This window comes from Chelonoidis abingdonii, chromosome 26 (genome assembly GCF_003597395.2).
Source record: "Chelonoidis abingdonii isolate Lonesome George chromosome 26, CheloAbing_2.0, whole genome shotgun sequence".
Classification (NCBI taxonomy): domain Eukaryota; kingdom Metazoa; phylum Chordata; order Testudines; family Testudinidae; genus Chelonoidis; species Chelonoidis abingdonii.
The window spans coordinates 7,271,962-7,297,848 of record NC_133794.1 but is presented as its reverse complement, the minus strand read 5'-3'; the positions used below and the strand labels follow the sequence as shown (position 1 = coordinate 7,297,848).

At 43.3% G+C, this 25,887-nt stretch overlaps 1 protein-coding gene across 3 annotated transcripts; it reads left to right on the top strand.

Annotated features, from left to right (window-relative positions):
* The first annotated feature begins 596 nt into the window (after window positions 1–596).
* On the top strand, window positions 597–25,372 carry RACGAP1 (Rac GTPase activating protein 1). Of its 3 annotated transcripts, none has more exons than XM_032782315.2 (17): window positions 597–675; window positions 6,584–6,672; window positions 8,586–8,788; window positions 9,958–10,094; window positions 12,524–12,593; window positions 14,830–14,883; window positions 15,786–15,863; window positions 16,204–16,321; window positions 17,686–17,816; window positions 18,732–18,896; window positions 19,872–19,967; window positions 20,245–20,443; window positions 21,223–21,328; window positions 21,543–21,675; window positions 21,863–21,998; window positions 23,001–23,109; window positions 24,163–25,372. In XM_032782315.2, exons 2-17 carry the CDS (start codon window positions 6,588–6,590, stop codon window positions 24,236–24,238), a joined length of 1,896 nt encoding a protein of 631 aa, XP_032638206.1. In that variant the 5' UTR covers window positions 597–675; window positions 6,584–6,587; the 3' UTR covers window positions 24,239–25,372. The 3 variants fall into 3 exon arrangements, with proteins under 3 accessions (XP_032638206.1, XP_032638209.1, XP_074917093.1); XM_032782318.2 differs by having other exon boundaries at window positions 626–675; window positions 6,588–6,672; window positions 24,163–24,323; XM_075060992.1 differs by lacking the exon at window positions 597–675 and adding an exon at window positions 1,731–1,796 and having other exon boundaries at window positions 24,163–24,323.
* The last annotated feature ends 515 nt before the right edge of the window (window positions 25,373–25,887 follow it).

The following is a 25,887-nucleotide window of genomic DNA, read 5'->3' as shown; positions in this document are numbered from 1 at the left end:
TACAAGAGCTGGCTTGGGATGGAAAATACTGTATCCAGTGACAAGGATGTGAATGGAAAGAGGCAGAACTATAATTATCCCATGTTGAAATATGGCCAGGTCCTTGGAACTAACAGCCTGACTCCTATGAAAAATGCAATGACAACAAGTGCACGTTACCTCAGATTTATGTCTCATCTGAAGAGCAACAGCTCCAAAAGGCACAGGGTCCCCACACGGCAGGCCGGGCTCAGTTACTGCTGTAGAACTGATAGATTAGCTTAGGTCTTGAACGAGACCGCAGCATGCTTGGGGTGGGTACTGTGCCTTATGGCCGCATATAGCCCGGAGCCCACTAAGGCCTCTAGGCGTGTCCCAAGTGCTGAGGTCTCCACTGCGACACTTGCCCTCGCTGATGAAAACACCGCCCTGCAGCTCTCAGCAGAAAGAAACCAGGGGGTGGAGCTGGGAGGCCAGGCCCTCGGCAAAGATGGTGCTCGGTCAGCTTCAGCGTGCCAGTTCTACGTGTAGAACGGAACCAATGAGTGGCAGAGAGCGCCGGACAGCTTTCTGTGATTGGCCAGCTGCTAGGATTCAAATCGGGGGCTAGGCTGCCGCGCGCAGCCGGGTGGACCAGACAGTTAGCACCCGCCGGCTGGGTGGGGATCGTCGCCTCCAGCGTGTGAGGCGGCCGGGGTGAGTAGCGGAGGTATCGCGGTGACTCTGTCGGGCGGGCGTGGGGCCCTCCCGGGTGAGCGGGGGGCCCCACTCGCTGGGGGGTGGAGGCGAGTCCCCGCGCTGAGTGACCCTCAGGCAGGTGGGGAGGGATCGCCCCATCGTCCTCTCCGTGTGCCGTGGCGACGGGCCCTCCCTCCGGCCGCTGCGCGGCGCCGCGCCACACTTAGTGCCCGTTGGCGGGGCCGGTCCGAGCTGGCCCGAAGCAGCCCCGCGCGCTCTGATCCCGGCCCTGTCACCGTGGTATCGCGGCCCCGAGGGGACGGGAAGCCCTGGCGCCGCGTCGGCGATGGAGGATGTTGGCGGTGCCTTCGACCCAGCTGGAACATGCCCCAACCTGAATCTTCTTCGTACTGATCCGTCCTCCCCTCATCAGGCAATGATGGATTAACCTCGGGGAGCCTCATGACCGGTAGCTGAGTCCCACAATAGCCGCCTCTGCCCTCAGGCGGGGGTCCTGTTTGCGGAGAGCCTTTCTGTTGAACTCCCCTTTGCGGGGTGGGCATTGCTGTATTGCTGGTAGGGGAAGATAGGTGAGGTTTGGACGTCTCAGAGGCAACCTGTAACTGTCAACAGGGTGTTTAGGATGCACTAGAGTAGAAGCATCGTAGTGTTTGGGTGGCTTTCTCTAGAGGCCTCATTGAAATTCTGTTAGATGCTTATTTATCCTAAATAAACTTGTAGCTCTTTCAGTGGGATCCTAATGACTCTTCTAGATACACTCCTCTTACTTAGAGGCATCTTTGCAATTGACGTTGTAAATATATGATAAGGCTTAAATTAGACCTTTTGGATCTCTACCTTGTGTAGGGAAAGAGAGCGTGATTTATAATCTGGAAGAGGCACCTCCCTTTTAACTGTGGAACAGAAAAGTTGCCCAGCATGGTCTGTGGTAGTTTGTTTTTAAGGACATGGATTACCTTGAAATGAGCCTGGGAGAGATCTAAAATTAATTTTGACTCCTTAGTTAGGACTGCTTGGCTTCCATTTTCTGTCTCATGTTTAGGTCTGAAAATCCATGAAAGCACTATGAATACCATATTTTAGGAAGATGCCTGGGTGCTTGATGCTTTAAATACACTGTACGTATCAACCCGTCTAAAATGTTGTTTTGCATTTTCCCTTCTCTAGGTTCTTCTCTCACCCCATATTGTCTATTGTATTTTTAAATGATTAAAATTCTTCATTCATTCTTCTCTAAGCCTGGATTTTTATATCTTTATACAATAACTTGGTGAATGTAGACTTTAAGTGGCACTGCTCAGGCAGCTATACTTAGTGTGTGCTGCCTACATGCTTTTTAGGTGTTGAGGTAAAAGGTATTTAACCAGCTGAAGAACACTGTTGTTCCTCTTAAAGTTAGTACACCTCTACCCCGATATGACGCTGTCCTCGGGAGCCAAAAACTCTTACTACGTTATAGGTGAAACCATGTTATATCGAACTTCCTTCACTCTGCTGGAGCTTGCAACTCCACCCCCCGGAGCACTGTTTTACCACGTTATATCCGAATTCTTGTTATATCGGGGTAGAGGTGTAATTGTATGGAGGAGGAACAGTTAAATTTTGTAACAGTTAACTTACCCATGTAGTCAATCTTTGTAGCCTACCAAACTTTCTTTCATATTCATCTTACATATGAATAGGAATAGAGTACAATCAAGGTTGTATTAGCTGTTTGAGGTAGGCCCATTGATTTCAGTGGGACTGCTCCTGTGAGCAAGGAAAGCAGGATTTAGACTGTTAGGGTTCTGTTTATGGTGGAATGGGTGTATCTACTTACACTTAAGAATGCAGCTCCCATAGATGTACTGCGGGACTTACTAGTATACCTTTATGTTATCCCATAAGCGTTACTGGTGAGAGAACTGCAGAGTGAAGCACTAAGCACTGATGCTGAGAACAGGAATGTTAAAATGTGTCATTGTCCAGTGGTGGACTTATTAGTTCTTCTCTACTGAGAACAGTCCTCTACCTGCAGAAATGGTAGGCTTGCCAACTAATGAGATGACTGCAAAGTTCCAAGAGGTGCTTGAGACATTGTTGGCTAAATAAGAAGGCTTCAGATGGTTCTGTAAAGCTGGCACTGATTTGCTAGTGATGAGATAATGATTTTTGACTGCAAGAGTGCTCACTTCTGTGAGTAAACACATTGCCACCTACATCCTATTACATAAACCTTGGAACATGGGGACTTGAATTCTGAGGTTCTGTTAGGGCTGACTAGCAACGTATCTGTCAGGTGAGGTATATATAAATGGCATCACTGTTAAGTGGGGAGCCTGTAGAAGACAAACAGGTGATAGGATGGCAAAGAAAATAAGCAAACACAGCCAAGGTCAGTCCCACCACCAGCTAGATGGCAGGATGTTGTATGTAGGAACATAGTCAGCCTGGCTTAGCAGAGGAAAAAGCCATGGACAGGAATGACTAGTGGTGTTATACTGCTTCCTGTGTCTGTGAAAAGCAACAAAGAGTCATGTGGCACCTCATAGACTAACAGAAGTATTGGAGCTTAAGCTTTTGTGGGTGAATACCCACTTCGTCAGATGCAGGAAGGTGTGAGTCTGTTTTTGAAGTTTTTTTGTTGAAGAATTGCCACTTAAGTCTGAGTGTCAAGGGTGATTGAAGGGCTCTCCTATTGGTTTTTTAATGTTACAATTCTTGATGTCTGTCTGATTTGTGTCCATTTATTTTTTTGCGTCGAGACTGTCTGGTTTGGCCAATGTTCATGGCAGAGGGGCATTGCTGGCAAATGATGGCATGTATCACATTGGTATATGTGGCTGATGTGGTTATGTCCTATGATGGTGTCTCTTGAATAGATATGCGGACAGAGTTGGCAACGGGGTTTGTGTTTTTGTTATGTGATGTGTAGTTGCTGGTGAGTATTTGCTTCCGGTTGGGAGACCAGTCCTCACTTACAGACAGCCTATCTCCCAAGGTCTGTGAGAGTAAGGGATTGTTTTCCAGGATAGGTTGTAGATCATTGATTATGCGCTGGAGAGATTTTAGTTGGCGGCTGTAGGTGATGCTTTCTTTGTTGGGTCTGTCCTGTGGTAGGTGACTTCTCCCTGGACACTCAATAACAGACTTAAGTGGCAATTCTTCAACAAAAAAACTTCAAAAACACACTCTCACCTTCTTGTCTCCTGTTGGAAATGGGCAACGTCCACCTTGATTGCACTGGCTTTGTTAGCACTACAAAAGTAATTTTCCCTCTCTTGATAGTCACCCCTTCTTGTCAACTGCTGAAAATTGGCCACTTCCACCTTAATTGAATTGGCCTCGTTAGCACTGACCCCCCACTTGGTAAGGCAACTCCCATCTTTCCATATGCTGTGATTATATTTATATATATACTGCTTACTGCATTTTTCACTCAATGCATCTGATGAAGTGGGCTTTAGCCCACGAAAGCTTATGCCCAAATAAATTTGTTAGTCTCTAAGGTGCCACACTCCTCATTGTTCTTATGGTTAAGAAGCTTTTCCTGAGTTTTAATCTAAATTTACTATGCTGTAGGTTGAACCTATTGCATCTTGTCCTGTCCTTTGTGGCAAGAAAGAACTTTTTTCCATCTTTTTTTTATGGCAGCCTTTCAAGTATCTGAAGACTATCATGTCTCTCCCAATCTCCTCTTTTCCAAACTAAACATACTCGGTTCCTTCAGCCTTTGCTCATATGGCTTGCATCCTGTCTTTGTTCATCTTTGTGGGTCGCCTCTGGATCCTTTCCAGTTTGTCTACATCCTTTCTATACATTAAAGACCAAAATTGGACGCAGTACTCAAGCTGAGGCCTAACCAGTGCTGAGTACAGTGGTATTACCTTCCGTGACTTGCATGCTATGCCTCTGTTAATGCAACCTAAAAATAAATAACAAATAACATGTGGAGATATACCTATCTCATAGCGCTGGAAGGGACCTTGAAGGTCAACTCCAGTCCCCTGCCTTTACTAGCAGGACCAAGTACTGATTTTGCCCCAGATCCCTAAATGGCCCTCTCAAGGATTGAACCCACAACGCTGGGTTTAGCAGGTCTGCTCAAACCACTGAGCTATACCTTCCCCTAAAATTGCATTATGCAACGTCATCACATTGCTGACTTCTGTTGAGGTTGTGATCCACCATAACTCCCAGATGCTTCTCAGCAGTGCTGCTGCCATGTCAGTTATCCCCCATTCTCTATTTGTGCATTTGTTTTTTCTTCCCTAAGTGTAACATCTTACATTTATCTTTGTTGAATTTCATTTTGTTGTCTATATCCAGTTCTTCAATTTATCAAGATCCCTCTGAATTTTAGCTGTATCCTCCAAAATGCTGTTAACCTCTCCAGCTTTGTGACATCTGCAGATTTGATCAGTATGTTCTGTATTCCTATATCCAAATAATTAATAAAGATGTTAAACAACACCAGACCTAGAACAGATCTCTGTGGAACCTCACTGGAGACCTCCCTCCAGTCTGACACAATTCCATCAATAATTACTCTTTGTTTGCGGTTGTTTAACCAGTTCTGTATCCACTTAATGGTAGTTCCACTGAGCCTGCATTTTTCCAGCTTACTTATCAGAATGTCATGTGGGACTGTGCCAAAAGCCTTGCTGAAGTCCAGGTATATGGTTTTGAGAATCAGTCCACTAGAAAGCATTTAGAAACAATTCTGCTATTGTATTACACTCTTCCCTTACCCTTACTAAGAACATTTTCATGAAAATTAGGTCTCTGAGGATTCATCTGCTTCTGATGCTGGCTTGATATCTGAACTTGTAATTCAGATCCAGTCCTCGCAAAGCCTTACTCCTGTAACTAAATATTACTTGCTAATAAGGCTTTGCTGCACTGTACCACTGGTTTGACATCAGTCATGATGAAACTAACAGAATTAAGTGGGAGCACATATGAATATTTAAAAACTGATGTCCCCCTTTCTTTTAGATGTCCTTACTAATGAAGAGTGTAGAGTGAAAGAACAGAAATATGGAATAGCATTCTTGCAGTAGAATTTTTCTTCTATGAGGCATCAGATCTCTAAAGAGTTTGAATTTTCCTTGCTGAATGGGATTAAAGCATGCCTATTCACAGTGCCTTATATGTGAGCTGCTTTTACCCTTCTAATTATGGAGGTGGTGTTGTGTAGCTTGGATGCCAGGACATACTACTATGTAATCATCTGCCTGTATTTGGTATTAACATATTAGCCAGAGTTCTCATAAGCATTCCAGCAGAAACCTGCATTAGAGAAGTAATTGCTGCACTGCTGAACTAGCAATTTCTGTATTAATCACTGCTGTGATGTAATTGGTACTGCCATGGCCAGCATTTTAAAAGATCTTTTCAATAAGGATAATAATTTTAAAAAACTAAGCGAAATCCAAATCTACCCAAAGATCTCCCAAGAATGTTTCTGTTTTATTTTTTATGTATGTAGCTCTGAAACTGTAGGGATAATGGTGTCCCTGTGAAGAGTTATATTACTCCTAGGCTGGAATTGGAACAATGTTGTATACTCTCAAAATAATAAATTGGCAAGAAATCCCTGATTGTCTTGTTGCGATATGAGACCCTACAGTATATTGCAAGTTACTGAAGCATTGGAGTGTTTCTGTGGGTGGAAAATGTAGTGCTTCTGTACAAAGCTGTCTTGACCATCTTCAGTTCATGGGGACACCTTTTCTTCCAAGAATAAGATGAGAAACGTACAGCTCTATGAAACTGAATTCTTGAGAAACTTTTGTGTTTTGGCTGCAAATGTTAAGTCAGAGACTTTTGAGCACAAGTTTGTCTTAGGCTGGCAATGACTTCCGTGTCTGGAGGAGTAGCAAAACCTGGATAGATCACTTTAACTCTCTTGATTTCTTGGCAGGAAGATGGAGACTGCAATGCTGAACTTACGGAATCTGTTTGACCAACTCATGCGCCAGTCAGAATTTCTAAATGAAGGAAATGAATACCGTAAGTCATGTCGCAGTTAACTCATGGATGTGGTTCAGTGTAGGAATTAACAACTGCTAGCTCATTTTGACTTCAGCCCTGTGTACTAAAGAGACCACTGATGGCTTTGTAGGTAATGATGCTTTTCCAGGGACAAAGATTTGGGAGCAAACTTGGTTTATTTGCTCTGACTGGACTCTTGAAGTGACCGGCTGAACTTCTGGGATGAATGCATCATGCTTGTAGCATCCTGATTTTCTTGCACATGGAATTTCAAATTTGGAGTTTGTAAGGTGTAAGGGTGTGTGTGTGTGTGTGTGTGTGTGTGTGTGTGAAGCTAATTAGTACCAAAGGAGGGGGTGAAAACCTTAGAGGGGTCCAACAGTTAACTTTCTTCGACATGGGCCCAAGGAGAGTCCATACGATCTGGGACAAACCGCTTACATAAATAGCCAGGGGAAAAACACTGAAGGCAAAGTTGTGAAGTCTCTTTTTGCTGTAACTTTGCAGGGTGGAAAATTATATTCCCCTTAAGGCAGTATTATACAGCTAAAGGAAATTGGCTTTATACAAATGCTGGTTTTGAAAGTGAAATTATCTAGCTGAATGGAGTTGCAGCTCCAGACATTTATAATACTAATCTACATCTACTGGAGCATATTACAGCAGATACTTTCAGTAGCAGATGCAATTGTCTGTCTTGTGTACTAAGCTGTGACCATAACACAGTCTGTCTTCATGTTATTTTAATAGCAGTAGTTTTGGCCTGATGTGTGACAACTTGCCAGGAAGGTCATCTTTTTCTTTCAGCTGATTTAGAATAACATATGAAACCTGGGGAGTGACTATCTTTTATTGAATCTCCTTTACATACTAGGGACCGAGTGGCCAGTAAAACATGAATCCGTGATTCTGGTATTGGGGACTGATGTAACTGCTGGGGAGATCAACTAGACCAGTGGTCACCAGCTGGTCAATTGTGATGGACTGCTTGATCCTAAAGGATCTCCCAGTTAATCATGATCTCCAGTGGCAGCGCAGTGTGGCTGCGGCTAAGGCAGACTCCCTGCTTACCCTGGCCCCACACCGCTCCTGGAAGCGGGCAATGCGGCCCCAGGGGCAGGGAGGTCTCCCTCCGTACGCTGCTCCTGCCTGCAAGCACCACCCCTGCAGCTCCCATTGTCTGGGGGAGCTGTGGGGGCGGTGCTTGCAGAGAGGGGCAGTGTGCTGAGCCATATGCTTCCTGCCTCCTCCCCGCCCCCAGGGATCACAGGGTGCATTTGCCCCTTCCGGGAGCAATGTGAGGCTGGGGTAGGCCGGAAGCCTGCCTTAGTCTTGCTGCGGCCGCCGCTGACCGGGATTCCCCGGAGGTAAGTGCTGCCTGGTGGGAGGCTGCACCTCAACCCCCATCCCTGAACTCCCTCCCGCACCCAAATCCCCTACCCTGAGCTGTCTTCCAGAACCAGCACCCCATGCCCCCTTCTGCATCCCATACCCCCTCCTGCATCCCAACACTCTGCCCCAGTCCAGAGCCCCCTTCTAGAGCTTGCACCCTTCACCCCCTCCTGCACCCCAACCCCCTGCCCCAGGCTCAGCCCAGAACCCCAATGCCCTGCCCCAGCCTGGTGAAAGTGAGCGAGGAGGGGTGGGGGAGTGAGCAGGGCGGGGCCTCAGGGAAGGGGCAGGGTAGATCCTGGGTTACCCTTAGATTCAGAAAGTGATCCTGCATGTAAAAAGTTTGGAGACCACTGAGCTAGCCTCTAGGCTCTTCTGCAGACTTTTTCTCTTCAGCTGATTTGCCAACAGATCAGCTGATCTGTTGTTTTTACTTGAAGGCAATCATTAACAGAAGGTTTCTTCCTGCATAAAAGGACAGATGCTGTATTTCTTCTGCTTCCATTCTTCACTGTTAAGACTAAGCATCCTCTTCCCAGAGTTTATCCAGTTGGCAAAGAACTTTGAAGAGTTCCGAAAGAAGTGGCAGAAGGCAGATCATGAGCTGGCCAGGTACAAGGATCTTCTGATGAAAACAGAAACTGAGCGTAGTGCACTAGATGTGAAGCTGAAACATGCTCGCAATCAGGTAGATGTGGAGATCAAGCGAAGACAGCGAGCTGAAGCAGACTGTGAGAAGCTGGTGGGTATCATGTTACCTGTGATGTGACTCGTGTATGGAACAGGCTTTGCCTCAATTCCATAGAGATTCATCTAAATGAGTGTTTCTGTGCTATAGATAAGTCCACTCAGATAAGTATCTGGAAATTTACAAAAGAGACCGCTGTGTAAATGTGTTGGCACAAAAATATTAATTGCTGTAGTATATTTAATAGCTATACATGTCTCCCACAGTACCATTACTCTCAAATATAACAAAATGGAAGACTCCACTGATTTTAATGACACTGGGCAATAGGAAATGGCACATGGGGCACCTTCATCTGATTATAATATTAGGAATGTTCAGTGTGGTTCTATGACTGCTTGAGTTCACCCAAGCAGTCATAGAGTCCATTCAAAGCTACGTGCAACTCTTGTGGGAGTTTAATGAGCCTGATAAGAACTCTTTTCACTCTCCTGATCTCAGGTAGAGAGGATGTAGACAGCCTACCACAAATGGCATGTGTGAGGCAGGAATGGAGAGAAATACTATATTACATGGATTTGCGGAGAGCCACAAAACCATGACTACTTGCATCACTGCAGCATTGTGAGACATCAACAAATTCCAGGGAATTCTGTTGGGAATCTTGTGACTTTCTGTAAGGCCTTTTGCTGCAGTGGCTCTCTAGCTCTTTAGGGTTTAGTAACTATAGACATTTATAACCATGCAGGTAGGAATTGAAGCGTATGGGCAAGACTAGTATGGAGTTTAATTCATCCTAATGTATTGTTTGGAAGATTCCATATTGGCTTCCTCAGCAGACTGGAATTGTTCAACATTATGTAATCTTTTTGTGCATTTCTCAGCAGTCTAAAAAGGTCTAAGCTACTTGAATTTATGGAAGACAATGTGGCACATAATAAGACATCAGTAAATTATTTTCTGTTGCAAGAGAGTATAGCCTTCATTTGAATAGTGGTTTAATTCAGAAGAATCTCACTGCTGTTACTTTAAATTGAGTTTACCTGTTTAAAGCTGGGACACCAGGTTCTGCTTTGTGGGCTTTTAATATGGTGTTGGAGTAGCAAACTTCCTCAAAGCCTACCTGCACTAGCTGTATTAAATGTCTTATGGTCTGTCTGTCTCCCATAAATCTGAAGTGAAGCTTTCTCCCCTAGCTACTACTGATGTTTTCCACTTTACAGGAGCGGCAGATCCAACTGATTCGAGAGCTGCTGATGTGTGATGCATCGGGCAGTATTCACCTAAGTGAAGAACAGAAATCTGCCCTGGCCTTCCTTAATAGGCCTCAACTTTCCACTGGGGGTTCTGGGAACAGAAGGTAGGGAAGGTAGCAACTTGACCATTAGGGAAACAACTGATTAGCACAAATACTTAAACTCTTGGATATCTGGGTCTATAGTAGAGGTTTTTGACTTTTCCTTTGCAAAACCCCAAAGCTACTAGCTTTTTTCTCCTATGATCCTGTATTCCAGAGTGTTTCACATGACCTCTTCCGCAAAGCGATCTAGTATATAACATACATTATTTTAGTTTGAAAAATTTGAAACTTTAACCATTCTTATTGAAAGCTATAAGAATTGCATATTTCTTGCTAAATTTAATTAAAGCAGGTAATAGCATTTGGATTTTTGGGGGGCAATAGATTTTTTTTTTTATGAAATCTTTGGTTCTGTAGAAAATTTGTATTTGGTATCCGAAATTTTCTTTTTCTTGGGGCTCCATTGTTCTAGGAGACTACTATTGCCACCAGAACTTTGTGTGTGGGTTGAGGAATATAAAAGCATAGTACAATGCAGGTTTGTTGAAACCATTCAGTTTTTTTTCCACTCCAGCTATAATCCCACTACTTGTGAAGGATTTTCCTTTAATATAGCTGTGCTAAACTACTTGTCAATAACTAAGCCTGCACATCAATAATAAACCTAAGATGAAACAGCAGTTCAAAAATACTTCTCCCAGCCACTTACCTGGCTCCAGAGAGCTACTGTATTTATCATTGTTTGTTTACTAAGGATTATGTGAGCTGAATACAGATTTGGGGGATGGTGGGAGAAGGGAACTTGGGATTTGTTGTGGATAACTAAATGAAAGCTGATACACATTGAACAGAGGTTGTCAAAAATAAACAAAATGTTAGGGAATATAAGGAATGAGACAGAATATTTCAGTGCCATTATATAAATCAGTGACATGATCTCATCTGGATTACTGTATTCAGTCTCAAAGATGTAGCAGAAATAAGGGGGTTCAGAGAGGCACTAAAATGATTTTTGTAATGGAAGACATCTCTTTGAGATGATATCAAAAACTTCTAACTACTTAGAGAAGGGATGGATAGATACAAAATAATGCTATAAAAATGTAAATTGGGTATTCCTATTTATCCTTTCTCACAATGCAATTGGCATTCCATGAAACTGAAAGCAAGTTTTAAAACCGACCATGGGAAATTTCTTAACACATGACAAATTAACCTGTGGGATTCATTGCCACAAGATATCACCAAGGCCAAAGAAAAATTACTCTATATAGGGAATAAGCACAGTTACAGTAGTATATTGTATTTGAGAATAGATGTAAACCTTCATGCTTCAGGACATAAACCAATCATGAACTGATGAGGGTTAGGAAGAATCTTCCTTTCTGGGACAGGATATTCCATAACTGTCCACTGCAGGGTTTCTTTCTTTCTTCCTCTGAATGAGCTGACACTAACCACCATCGGAGTAGATGCTAAACTAGACAGACCACTGATCTCATCTGACGCGGTTGTTCCTAATTTCTTGTTTTACAATCATAGAAATGTGGGGCTAGAAAGGACCTTGAGGTCATCTCATCCAGGCCCCATGCTGAGGCTTGACGAAGCACACCTAAATTATCACTGACCATTGTTTGTTTAACTTGTTCTTAAAACCTCCAATGATGGTGATTCAAAACCCTCCCTTGAAAGCCTCTTCCAGAACTTAACTATCTTTATCATTAGAAAGTTTCTTCTAATATCTAACCTAGATCTCCCTTACTGCAGATTAAGCCCATTAGTACTTGTCTGACCTTCATTGGACATGAACAATTGATCACCATCATCTTTATAACAGTCTTCAAATATGTTAAGGGATATTATTGGTTCCACCCTCAGTTGTCTTCTCCCAAAAGTAAACGTACCCAGTCTTTTAATCTTTCCCCATATGTCAGGTTTTCTAAACCTTTCATCATTTTTGTTTGTTTTCTGGACTCTCTCTCGTCTTAACTGTGTTGGTAGTTAAATAGTCTTGGCTAGGTTTTGAATTTAATACCACAAAACTGCAAATTACGTGGGGGTAGGAAAGTAGAAGAAAGTCACTCTTCTGTGCTTGTCTGACAGGCTGCAGTCAAAAAGAACTTGTATATTGATTTATGAAGGAACTTAGCTTTGCAATCAGAAGAGGTAGAAGCTTTATGTGGAAGGGAGGAGGAAGAGAGAAGGCTTGTGATTTGGGAATACAACAAAATACTGACATGCTAAAAATTGGGTTATTCCTACTCCATGGATTTTGGTTTCCCCTAGTAAATCGCAAATGACAGTCCAGCAGTTTGTGAATCTGCACTCTTATTTATACTGCATTAATGCTACATTCATAGCATCAAGGTCTTGCCTTGACCCAAACTGGAATGCATAGCTATTGCCTGGTCAGTAAACTTGCCCTGGAATCATGAAGTCAACTGGAAATGAAACCCACAAACTAATAGGCTTTTTACTTTACTTCTTAGACTTTCAACAATAGATGAATCTGGCTCAATTCTATCAGACATCAGCTTTGACAAGACTGACGAGTCATTGGTAATGTAACTCCAATCTTTGAGAATTCTCTATTTTCACTCCCCATATTGCTGTTTCAGCAGCGCAGTGTCTTGCAAAATCAACCATAAAAAACACTGCATTGCTAAGCAAAATTAAATATGTCCTTATATGTTGATTCTCCTGACAGAGCTATGATATGAGTGTTCTAATTTTGCATCAGTGTGGTGGTGCATGATACCACAAGATTGGTTTTGTAGTCTCTAGTTACCATTCTGTCTACAGGAACCCAGTACTGTGGTGTTATAACTAGGGATTCATGTCTGGTGTGGAAAGGCAAAAAAACCTAACTGGCTTCAAGACTGAGCTTGTTAAGTTTATGGAGGGAATGATATGATGAGATGGCCTGCACTGGTATGTAGTGATCTGCAGTTGCTAGCAGCATATATCTCCAGTGGCTGGTAATGGGACACTAGATAGGGAGGCCTCTGAATTACTACAGAGAATTCTTTTCCAGGTGTCCAGCTGGTGTGTCTTGCCTACATGATTAGGGTCTAACTCGGACAAGGGCCATATTAGATTTTTGAAGGGGCTTCGTGGGCTGAAGCAACTGTGAAAGAAATTAAATATATGCAAATATGCAAAATGGTTAAAAAAACAGCACTACTGTGTCACTGTTGCATTAATTCTAAATCAGGTGTAGAAGTTAATCGATGCAGGTACTGTGAAATCACACAATATTTGTCAATACATTAAGAATCATTTCGCTTCTTTAATTTTATTTCTAAAAACTCACATTTGTATCATACAAATACCGTTTGGTTCTATTAGTGCTGTAGTTAAAATTTAACTATTATGAAAGTGTTAATTTCCATCTTTACTCCATTTATTGGAGATGTAATTAAGCATCTGGCTTGTGTTTTTACTCTAAGGCAGGGGTCTGTGCCAGCTCGGCTGCAGCAGCAACTCTCTCCTAAGTTGGCTCCCCTTTTGGAGGTACACTGGCTCCTGGGGACTCTCACCCCTCTGCATAGCTCAGCTGAGCTACATGCCCTCTACCCCCCCTGCACGCAAACTGCTGCCGGCAGCCCCTCCCCCTGCCTGCTAGGTGTGCCTACTCAGCTGCAGCCTGCCTATTTGCTTCTCCCTGTACCTATTCGGCTGCAGCAACGATTCTCCCCTCAGCAGGCTCCCCTTTTGGGGGGGACACAGGCTCCCGGGGGCACTCACCCCTCTACACAGCTCAGCTGTGCTGCCGCCTTGTGTGAGCTGCTGCCGGCAACCCCTTCCCCTGCCTGCTCTGCATGCCTGTTGGCTTCTCCCCTGTTGGTTGGAGGGCTGGACAAATGGAAGCCCTGGGCCAGATCTGGCCTGCAGACGTAGTTTAGAGACCCCTGGTCTAACTGATCGCCATATTTGGCGTTGGGAAGGAATTTTCCTCCAGGGAAGATTGGCAGAGGCCCTGGAGGTTTTACGCCTTCCTCTAGCATGGGGCACTGATCACTTGCAGGTTTAAACTAGCGTAAATGGTGGATTCTCTGTAACTTGAAGCAGCAAAGAGTCCTGTGGCACCTTATAGACTAGCAGACGTATTGGAGCATGAGCTTTTGTGGGTGAATACCCACTTTGTCGGATACCCACGAAAGCTAATACTCCAATACATCTGTTAGTCTATAAGGTGCCACAGGACTCTCTGCTGTGTTTTACAGATCCAGACTAACACGGCTACCCCTCTGATACTTGTAACTTGAAGGCTTTAAAACATGATTTGGGGACTTCAATAACTCAGCCTGAGGTTAGGGGTCTATTACAGGAATGGGTGGGTGAGGTTCAGTGGCCTGCAATATGCAGGAGATCAGACTAGATGATCATGATGGTCCCTTCTGACCTTAATCTATGAGTCAGAGTCTTAGTAGTTCAGCATGAAATTTAAAGGGAGTAGTGAGTGTAAGAAATGACTAATGAGGGGTGGAGGTGGTGGTAGAGGCCAGTGAGAATTCTGAACCTCTGTTTTTATCCCTGCTATCAAAATCTTAATGAGCACAGAGGTGAGGGAACTGCAGGGAAGCTGACTTCCTTTGTTATAACCCTCCAGAAATCACGAATGGAGCCAGAGGAAACACTAGATTCATAACTGGATGATGTTAAGATCAACATGTATTATATTTGTCCTAAGCTTGCAGGTCCATCGTTGTTTAAAATGGATTTAATGAAAGACATGGCTAGAGTCTGGAAAGTATCTGCAGTAGGCTAACACAATACTTTGTCCTTCCTATAGGATTGGGATTCCTCTTTGGTGAAGGCTGTCAGACTGAAGAAAAGAGAGAAACGGGTATGTTACATTCTTTTCCATTAAGTGGTTGGAGCAGTCAGGAGTAACAATAGGTAGCACTGTGGCTACATGTGGTAGTTCAGCTATTATAATAGACTCTTTGATCTGGTGGTCACTGTCCAAGCTCAGTCATATCAGACCACCCAGAAATGCACTCTAACCTGCACCATGGGCAAGAGATGGAAGGCGTCTTCTAACTTAGTTTATAGAACTGGACTACCTAGATGAATAAATCCTTAATTTTTTGCATCCAAAAATTCAGCACCGTTGTGTGGATTCTGATGAAAACTTTGGAAGTAACTTTCTCTTGTCAGCTGTAGATGATAAAGTGAATTCCCACATCCCATGCTATGCTCACCTGCAGCTTACAAGCAGAAAGTTACTTGGAATGAAGCTTCTTGGTGGACTTGCTGTAGCTTTCTAGTAACATGAAACTAGTAATAAGGGGAAATTAAAGATAGGTGTTCCCATCATAAAAGTAGGCTCAGGATTTGTCCTATTACCCTGCAGTCAGCATGTGGGTTGGGCAGGGAAGAGGGACCAAACCATCAGAAGAGATAGCTGTCTTATTGGGGGAAGTTTTGGTATTTGCTTCCTGTTTTCCAGTAGCACTCCCATTCCTCATGTTGAAGAGGGAAAACTACTTTTCCTGAAGGTCTTGGTGGTAGAGCACTCAGTTGGTCAGCCAAACTTCTTGGGAAGATCGTGTGCTGAACCATTTCTACTGGTCAGTTAGGCTGCCTTATTGCACAAGTCTTCATGTCCTTGCTAAATAGAAATCATTATGGACGTCAATGTTTGCAAACGCTGCAGTGGAATTTACCCCAACCCTTCAGGAAATGTGGTGTGATGCTCTAGGCTTCATGCCCCCAATCTTGTTTAACACACATTTTTATTTTCAGCGTTCTTCCAGACAGTTCATAGAAGGCCCCCCAGGTCCTTTAAAAAAAACCCGATCAATTGGCTCCACAGTGGACCAGGTATGTGAACCCAGCTGAGTTTGTGTGCATCTTAAAATCTCTTGTCAGAGGTGGCTGTATTTGTGTAGCCCCCAAATGCAGTAAGATACTCTGTGAAACTAGAGCTAATATAACAGTTTCACAGGACAGCAACTCATGGAGTCACAGCTAATGCCAGTCACATATTTTGGAAATCATCTTCCTTTTCTATCCCTCTGGTATCTGACACAAAATTAAATCGGACATCTGAGTAAGTTGTACACGTTAATGCAGTATATGTGATCTGCTGGGGCCAATAAAAGCTAAATATCCCTTGCCATATCATATTGCCATCACTAATCATACAGCTGTTTCATTTCAGGGAAATGAGTCTATAGTTGCAAAAACGACACTTATGGTCCCTAATGATGGCGGCCCAATTGAAGCTATCTCCACTATTCAGACTATACCTTATCATCTCAGAAGCCGGAGGAAGACAGGTAGGTATATGTATGTCTGCGGGCTGTCCCTTATCCTGGTTTTAATGCACAATGCTGTCACTTGTCACTAAGTTTCATGAATCTTTATTTGCCTGTGTCTGTAGATGCTGATACAAATGGGAGTGATTATGTTGAAAAGTTGTATTGAAAAAGGGTAGTCTGAGGGATCTTAATGGCTACTAGTAAAGTTAACAGCAAAGACCAGAACTTGTTTGCTGGATCACACTTCACAATGACCAACTTCACAATAAACAAACTAGGCACACAAAGTTTTTCTCTGCCATCTCTTGATTTAGTTAAATATAACTGGGCTAGTAAGTGTTAATATATAGGAGAGGAGGATGGAAACAAAATTCCAAGAAAATCTTTGTTCCCTCCACCTGCTGCCTCCCATTTCTCTTATAATTAGCATTAAACAGGTATCTTGAAAGCTAGTAATCAAATAATCGTCTCTCTCAGGTAGCCTAATCCTGGCTTTTGGGGAAACTCTAAATTTAGCTTGTTCTTTAAAAATAAACCTTGCTTTGAAGGTTGGATTACAGAATGATCTTTAAATGGGATCGAGGCAAAAGAAAAAACTAAACGGGGGCATTTTCCTTTCAGACCCTCTGAAACAGACCATAGTTATTTCTAGCCCAGAGAAAATCAAAATGAAGGACAAAAGCCAAACTTCTTGCTTTTAGCCTTCTCTTCCTGGCCATCTCCAAATAAATGACTCTAACCGCTAAAAAGTCTCTTTTGTAAATCTTCTTTATGGAGGTATTCTGAGAAATCTAACAGTGTGTGTGTGGGGGGGGGAAAGGGGGGCTTCTAGCATTGCTTTTACATATTCATAAGCAAAGTAATTGCTGAAAGGAGTTTGGTATACTAGAGTGATTAGAAGTACACAACGTATATCCAATATAAGAACTATGTGCCTGTATTAATGCTTATGTGGTAGCACTTATTCTCTCAGTTAACCCAAGGTGTGCTGCTCCTGGGCAATAATAATTGAAGCATGTTGCCCTAATTCTCTGATTTTAATTGCTTTCGGTTTTAACACACTAATGCACCATACTTCTTGCTTGGCTTTGGAAAGCATGTCTGGCAGAGTGGTTGCCTGTGAGGTAGATAAGAACACAACTGTATAATTAACCATTAATTGCCAGTTGTATCTTGTAACAGCCTTTGCTGGTTGCACTACGTTTGGCATAACACAGATGCTAGGTGCAACTGGCAGTACTTGTTAGGCCATGGATATCCCCCAGTCATTCACAATAATTTCCTGCCAGTTCCAAGACACTTGACTCAGTCATTATATAGTCTTTATACTGAAAACAGAAGGCTGGAAAATTATTCTACAGATCTCTCTCTGTCTCTTTCAGCCAGTTTACAACCCTGGAATAGTGACTCAAGCTTGGGCAGTAGGCAGCTGGAATCCAGATCTGAAACTGATGGATCTAACACTCCTCAGAGCAATGGGGGGATGAGGCTGCATGAATTTGTATCAAAGACGGTATGTGTACTGGCAGTCCTGAAAGAGATTCACCTGGACATACTGCTGTACATCCCTCTGAGTGCAGGCTGGTGCACAGTGTCAGTTATCCAATCTGATGTTGGCAGTTTCAGCTCTGAACTCTGACCCTGACTCCTCATGCAGGCAGAGCTGTCCCATGGGTATGGTGAATCGGGGTGAGGAGGTGAGGTGAGAGATGGGCAAGCGGGGTGGAGAGATGAGTGGTGGGTGGGGGGGCATGGAGGAGCCCCCTACCAGAACCGACCCCTCCCCTCAGCACCACCTCCTCCCTCTCACTGCCTGCCGTGGATCAGATGTTTAGTGGTGTCAGGAGGTGCTGGGAGGGACACAGGAGGAGCAAGGGCACAGCATGCCCGGGGAGGGGGTGGAAAGAAGCAGGGTGGGGGTGAGGCCTTAGGGGAAGGAGTGGAGTGGGGATGGGGCCTGGGCAGAGCAAGTGGGGGTGAGAAGCATCCCCTGGTAGATAGGCATCAAGTTTCTAATTCCCAGGCCCCGCACCGCCGCTAGGGACTGCCCTGTATGCAGGCATATATCTTTGTTAGCTCATGCTGTGAAACATCTTGCACTGCTATGCTGAAGTTTTAACAGCTGACAATTCAGCCCTTGAGATCCAGAGTTTAGACTTCCCATGCATATCCCAATGACTGTAAGAGATGTCATGATGGCCAGTACTAAGATGATAAAATAAATGATCAGGGTTTGCTAGAAGCAGAATCACCAACCATTGACAAGGGCTTATTTAACTCCCATCCCTATTATTCTGTCACAATGGTATCTGTGCTTTGCCATCAATATAGAACAAGAAACTCATTCAATATACCCATGCAGCTAAACTGTATCTGTTGTTTTGTTGCATTATTACCACTTCCTCACACACAGGCTCTTTATTTCCAGGTTATCAAACCAGAGTCATGCGTTCCATGTGGAAAGCGGATAAAGTTTGGGAAACTGTCCCTAAAGTGCAGGGACTGCCGTGTGGTGACTCACCCAGAATGTCGGGACCGCTGTCCCCTTCCCTGCATCCCAACATTAACAGGCACTCCTGTCAGAATTGGAGAGGTATGGCTTTATGTGAGATGAGCTTTAAATCCTGTCGCTGCCACCACAAATGGGCTGATGCCTATTTGGGAGAACTAGACCTTGCTTAAGAACTCCAGGAACCTTATATACTGGTTAACTTGTTGCTGCATTATGTGAATTGTCTGCTTTATTACAGATCTAATAGATATACATAAATGAGACTGTTAAATAAAGCCAAGAATAGTAGGAATGTGGTTTTTTTGGAGGATGGAGAATTGTATGTGGTGACTCTGAAAAGTATGTGGTGGAGACATTTTGTTCTGATTTTTACAAGCAGTCACAGAAACTATTTCTAGCTGTGCATGTATCTGTTTCCAGTGCAGCCTCATCTGTCAACTGAAGTTATTGGCAAAGTTATTTTGCTTAAATTGGAACCTTAAGATGCTTTTAGGTTGGTGAATGATGGCACAGCTAAGCTTGTCCTTAGGAGTCTCCTGCTTGTTTTAGGCTAGATCCCTCTTTTTTTGACCACTTAAGTAGTACTCGTTCCCATTGTCTAAACATTTCTAGTGAACTTAAGATCTTGATATCTAGGTGCCAGAGTTATCTGCTTTATTAAATGGTAATATTACTTGCCCTCCTTTCCCTTCATATCTGCTGCATGGTCCATTTTCCACTGGCCTGTGAAGCAGGAGTCTTTTGCCTGAGCCTCTCGTGTATGATAACTCCACAGGTGCAACACGTCTTAAGTTAAACTCAGTTCTTGGCTTTCTATTGCCTATAGAGTAAGACTATTGTATGAAGGACTTCTGGATAGATACTGTTTTAGCTCTCTAGAGGAGCACATAGTGTTTGTCCTCTCTTTGTGCCCATGGCACCTACCTCTGTCGGTCTGGGGAATAAGAATCCAGTGACTGCTCCTAAGCCTAGATGTGTTGGGATCTCCTGAGCACTTCCAGTGTCCTGAAACTTGTAAATGTCAATGTTGCAAAATCAGTCTCTTCCTTCTTATAGGGGACACTGGTGGACTTTGTGCCCACGACTCCGCCAATGATTCCATCCATTGTAGTGCATTGTGTGAATGAAATTGAGCAACGAGGGCTACATGAGGTAAGAATTACCTGAAATCAGTGGGGGTACTAGTGAAACAAATTTGGCTGTGATATTAGAGCCACAGTTGGTTAATCTGAGGATCTCTTGTTTATGATGCTGTAGATGTACACAGCTGTTTAACATATGAGTCACGATGAGCAAGTTACAGTCCCTACTCAAGAGATCTCAGTTCACAATGGGGGCAGGAGACTGTTTTTACTGAAGAATCTAGACTTTGCCTTCTCAAGATGTTTGGGCAGGTGAAGTCCTGACTTTCGGCATTGCTCTGTAACAGACAGGCCTATACCGAATTTCTGGCTGTGACCGGACAGTAAAAGAGCTGAAGGAGAAGTTCCTTCGAGGGAAGACTGTGCCCCTGCTCAGCAAAGTGGATGATATCCATGCCATCTGTGGCCTTCTTAAAGACTTCCTGCGCAGCCTAAAGGAACCCATTCTCACATTCCGGCTAAACAAGACTTTTATGGAGGCAGCAGGTGAGGCGAGCCAAATGCCATTGGCAGCTGTAATGCCTGAGGGTCCATTCTCAGACAGATCCATCTGAATTGGCAATCCTTCTTGGGTGTGAATGTATTGGCAGTACTGGGTATACTGTAGAGAGATCTTCCTTCCTACCATAGATCTGCCTCTACAACACTGCCTGGTGTTAGCTTTGTTATAGTGAAGTATCTCATCCAGGTCTTTGAAGAACTTTCTCTGATAAGTAATCTGCCTTCCAGCTGCAGCTGTCTCATTCTGTGGATATTATCATGTAGGCTGCTAACATTAGGAGGATACTCACTCTCTAGATCCCATATTTTTAGATTAATCCTTAAATAATCCCAGTTTTTGATTTTTTTTGAATTAATCAATAGTCCCGGTAGTCAGTATCCTGTTCAGGAATAATGCACAAGTTTAGTGCAGTCTTGAAGCTATTCGAACATTTTTACAGAAAATCTTTGAAATCAGTGTCCAACAGAGAGCTAACAATACTTACAGTGCTGTTCACCAGAAGATTTCAAAGCATTTTACCCACATTAAGCCTCATAACACAAAACCTCTCAGACACTGGTATTAGCCCCATTTTAGATGAGGAAACCAGAGCACGGGTGTTTAAATAACCTTGCCCAAGGTTAGATAGTATCAGTGTTAGAATTAGAACTCAGGAGCATGGGACCCAGAATCTTAACACTCTCCAGCACTGTGATGGAACATACTGCTGTCTGAGGAAAATGATCCCACAGGCCTCTAATCACTTTCTTTTTTTTATTTAAAGAAATTTTGGATGAAGACAACAGTGTGGCTGCCATGTACCAGGCTGTTGGTGAACTCCCTCAGGCTAACAGAGATACACTCGCTTTCCTCATGATTCACCTTCAGAGGTGGGTTCAGCTAGGTTAGGAGTTCTGGAAATGGGGGAAAAAGAGATGATGCTGTAGTTCTGTTTCTATAGGCTCACACTGGTGGTTGAGTGACAGGGGAGTCTTTTACCTGGGACTATTTGCAAATTCAGATATAATTGACATCAGCTCACATTATCAGGCTTTTCTATCTGTGAACAAAATTTACTCAATGTCCTTTTTCTTTCTTGTCTAGGGTGGCTCAGAGCCCAGACACTAAAATGGACATCACCAACCTTTCCAAAGTCTTTGGACCCACAATAGTTGCCCATGCTGTGCCAGATCCTGACCCCATGACACTCTTGCAGGACACTAAACGACAACCCAAGGTAGGTGATTAGTAATGACACCTGGTAGAATGTTGATGTGAGACACATGAAGTGTCCTGTTAAAAAATCAGATTATACTGGCACCTGGGGCTGTTGTCCTCTGGCTCATCTGATACCACTTTTAGGCTGAATGAGTTGTAAGTTTCTGATACGGTGGGGAATTGTGTGCTAAAATGTGTTTCTGTAGGTGGTAGAGCGGCTGCTGTCACTGCCAGTGGAATACTGGAGCCAGTTCATGATGGTGGAGCAAGAAAACATTGACCCAGTGCATATAATTGAAAACTCCAATGCCTATTCCACTCCCCGAACACCAGATGTTAAAGGTAGCCCTGGAATGTTGCTCTATCAGATCTTCAACTATGGCCAAACATCCCCTTTAAAACAATGACCTCAGATCAAAGCCTTTTGTTAGACTGTGTTGGAACAGGCTTGCCAAACTGTGTAACTCCTCCTCTTCCACCCTCCAGTTACCATACCGCCTTTGACGCTGATGGTCATGGTTCTTTATCTCTGATATGGCATTTCAAGTGCTGTAGCCAAGTTGGTTCCAGGATAATAGAAAAACAAGTGGGATAAGGTAATATCTTGTGTTGGACCAACTGCTGAAAGAGACGAGCTTTCGAACTACGCAGTGTAGCTTGAAAGCTTGTCTCTTTCACTAACAGAAGTTGGTCCGACAAAAGACACGCTCACCCATCTTGTCTCTCTAATGGCATTTCAAAACAGGCATTCTTTCATCTGTTTTACCCACCTCCCAGCCTCAGGAAGAGTATTGCTTTTTCAAACTGAGGACAACATTTTGGTCTTAGTCCCCAGCCTAAGCCTAACTGTTACCATTCACCTTGATAACCAAGCATCTGTAACACCTGCTGCCTTTAGTGCTGTAAGTCTGAACGTCAAGTTACGAAGAAGCTTTTAAAGAGTTAAATATCTAGCTGCGGCATCATCAATTGGTGCAATATTACAAGGGCATTTTGGGGGGAATGGGGAGGGAAGTAGCTTATGACAGGAAAGACAAGCTTCTCTCAAACTTCAGCAAACCTTGTGGAATACTAACACATTTTTACATACAAAGTGTGCTAAGCAGTGACTCCTGCTTCACTTAGCTTTGCTGTTGTGCCTCTATTTTTATAGAACATATCAGGCCAGTTTTTCTGCTGTTTTCACTTGTGTAAATCTGGAGTCCCACCACTGACTTCAGCAAAGTTGCCCTGATTTACTATATGGCAAAGAGGCAAAATATAATCCCATTACCTTAGTTTAAGAAGAAACGTATGTCAGTTATGTGCCTGTTCTAATATGACTCTTGCTTCCTCTGTCGGAAGTGAGCATGCTGGGTCCTCTCACTACTCCAGAACAGCAACTGACAAAGACTCCTTCATCTAGCTCCCTGTCCCAGAAGGTCCGATCTACGCTCAGCAAGACTACCCCGAAGTAAGTGGCACTGCATACTTTGGGATAGTAAAATCAAATGCTAAGGCCATGTCTACACTAGAGAACTTACAGCCGCACAGCTATATCGATGCAGCAGTGCTGCTGTAAGATCGATTGTGTAGCCGCTCTATGCCGATGAGAGGGAGCTCTCCTGTTAGCATAATAAAACCACCTCCTGAAGCGGTGGTAGCTATGTTGGCAGGAGAAGCTGTTCACACCAGAGCATCTGTCGGTGTAACATATGTTGTTCAGAGAGGTGCTTTTTTTCACATCCCTGAGTGACATAAGTTATACCAGCAAAAGTGGTAGTGTAGACATGGCCTTAATCTGAGCTACTGTCTCAGTCCAAATAATATCATGCACTATATTTGACTGTTTATATATCCCAATAAACTAAAGGTTGCAATAGGGTTTTGTGGACAGTATGAGTTTGGGAAGCAAGAAACTTTGGCCTTTGGGGGATAATACCTATCTCATGGTTACGGAGCATTCATTGAGTATTGCACAGTGCTTGGTGTTTATGCAGTTTTTTTTATAAGAGACTAATCAACTGCTTACTGGGCTGGAGAGGGGCACTACTCCATGAGAGGGGTGGAATATATATATATGGTGGAGAACTAAGGGGTTGAGAAAGTTGCAGGGCCTTGGATCTGCCCTTCCTCAGTGCAAATTTCATAACAGTAGGGGGCTCCACTGAAAGCCACCTGCCTTTCATCCCTGCTCCTTTATGGCTCTTAATGTAGCTGCCTAGAGGGGCAGCTTGTGTACAAGTCCAAGCTTCTCTCCCTAGCTTCCATGGCACTCAGTTAAACAGAATGCCTGTACTTCAGACTCCTAGGAACCAACAAAAGGCAGTCCATCGTGAGCAGGGAGGGGGAACCACAAACAAATCAAAATTAAAAAGGAGTGTTTAAAAAAGCACAGGATGGTGAATAAAGATAATGGCACTGTACATGTAGAGGTGCTAATTCACCAGTCCATCACAAGGAGGTGCTCTAATGGCAGGGCTAGGAATTATTGCTTTACAACAGATCCTTATCTTTGTTTAATTAGATTTGGGAGCAAAAGCAAGTCTGCAACCAACCTTGGACGCCAGGGATACTTCTTTGCCTCTCCTATGCTGAAGTAAAATGGACCTGCAGATTCAGCTGTTTTATAACGTTTACTGCCCACATATGCATGACTACAATAAAGGACTAACTGCCCTTCACTACTCTCAGCAGCCTGTGTACTAGGGTATAATCTTATTACTTTTGTTTTTAGCGTAATTGAGACTTTTAATCAAGAGTTTTATTGTGCAATGTATTTTATTAAATATTTAGTGCCATATTGCATCTAGCATTAGTGAGTAAAGTCACTGGCAAGATCTAGTCAGTATGTTAGGGCAAATTGCCAGAAAAATATTTTAATTTGAAAATACATATCTTTCAGTGGGAAGCTGGCCTCCATCTGTTTAAGAGCACCTTATTGGAGTTCCATTTAAACACTTTTTGAAAACTATAACGCACCATTTTGCACCAGCAGTAATCCTATCTTGTTCCAAGAGAACTACCATAATCCTTGGGGAATGAGTGCTGATCCTGTATATTGGGAAGCATTGAATGCTGAGAAACACTGTTCTTCCTTTTGCAAGTCTATTTTTAGTGAAACCAGTGACTTTAAAAAGTGAGAACTCTTAAAACTTTGTCATGTGAAAAATTACAAAAACCAGTGTTCCATAGTGTGCCTAAATCCAACATAAGTCTTCAGGCTTATTTGTGTACTATAAAGTGGCTCAGTCTGTAAATATGTTACTGAAGTTTGCATCTATCTTCAGTACAGGCCAGTAATTTTGGCCTCCGCTTCTACAAAAGCTAGTTTGGTTTGTTGTTCATGAGTTGCCACTTGGTATGTGACTTATACAGCAGAACTACATTAAAAATATCTGCTGTCTGTAAAGAACAGTTTTATAGATCAGACTGTCAGCAGATACTAGCACAAAGAATTATTGGATTGGTACTGTGGGTGCTTTAAAAAATAGTACTACTTTTCTTGATTTTGGGATGCATGTTTGTTAATGACAATTTTCCAAATGCCAGGATATGAGATAGGATGCTAATTTACCTAGCCCAGTGTTCCAGCAGAAGACTTGTTAAACATGTATCAATACTTGTAAACATGACGTCTCAGTATTAAGTTCCTGGAAACTGTACTGACTTCTGCCTGTAAGAATCATGTACAGTTGGTATATCTGAAAAATGTAAAATCACACTTTTCTAACGAGGCCCAGGCTGCTTTGTATTTTGGCTAATGCATTTCCCTTTATTTGTGTGTTTAACATGGCATGTTTCAGACCAAAGTTCATGCTAGGCTTGAGATTCTCTCCACACTTTCTTTCTTTCTGCTGCTGCCCCCCACAGGAACCTCCCAAAAAAGACTTCCCTCCCACCTCCTTTGAAATACTTCATGAGCCAGAACAGTCCAGGAAACAAATATTTTCACCTTGCTTGCTCAGGACGGTTGATCGGTGTTGGATGTGATCCGATATATCAATGACTGTAGTATGAAGATAGGTAAGGAAATAGATTTTCTGAGTCAGCAGAGGCTAGAAATAATCAGGTGACACAACTTGAGGGAGAAGAGAAGTCTATGAACTTGTAGGTGAGGGGAGAGGCCCCCACAATCTAAGTGGCAGGAGATCATCTTGTGCTCCATTGCCTATTACAGGCTTGCCGAGCGAGAGAGAGCGAGAGAGAGCGAGAGAGAGCGAGAGAGAGAGAGAGAGAGCGAGAGAGAGCG

Bases quoted from the DNA above. Each gene is read 5' to 3' on its own strand.
- RACGAP1 (XM_032782315.2), top strand. From the start codon at position 6,588: ATGGAGACTGCAATGCTGAACTTACGGAATCTGTTTGACCAACTCATG. The intron at 17,817-18,731 runs GTATGTGTACTG...CTTTATTTCCAG, and splicing joins ATGAATTTGTATCAAAGACG to GTTATCAAACCAGAGTCATG. The intron at 20,444-21,222 runs GTGAGGCGAGCC...TTTTATTTAAAG, and splicing joins GACTTTTATGGAGGCAGCAG to AAATTTTGGATGAAGACAAC.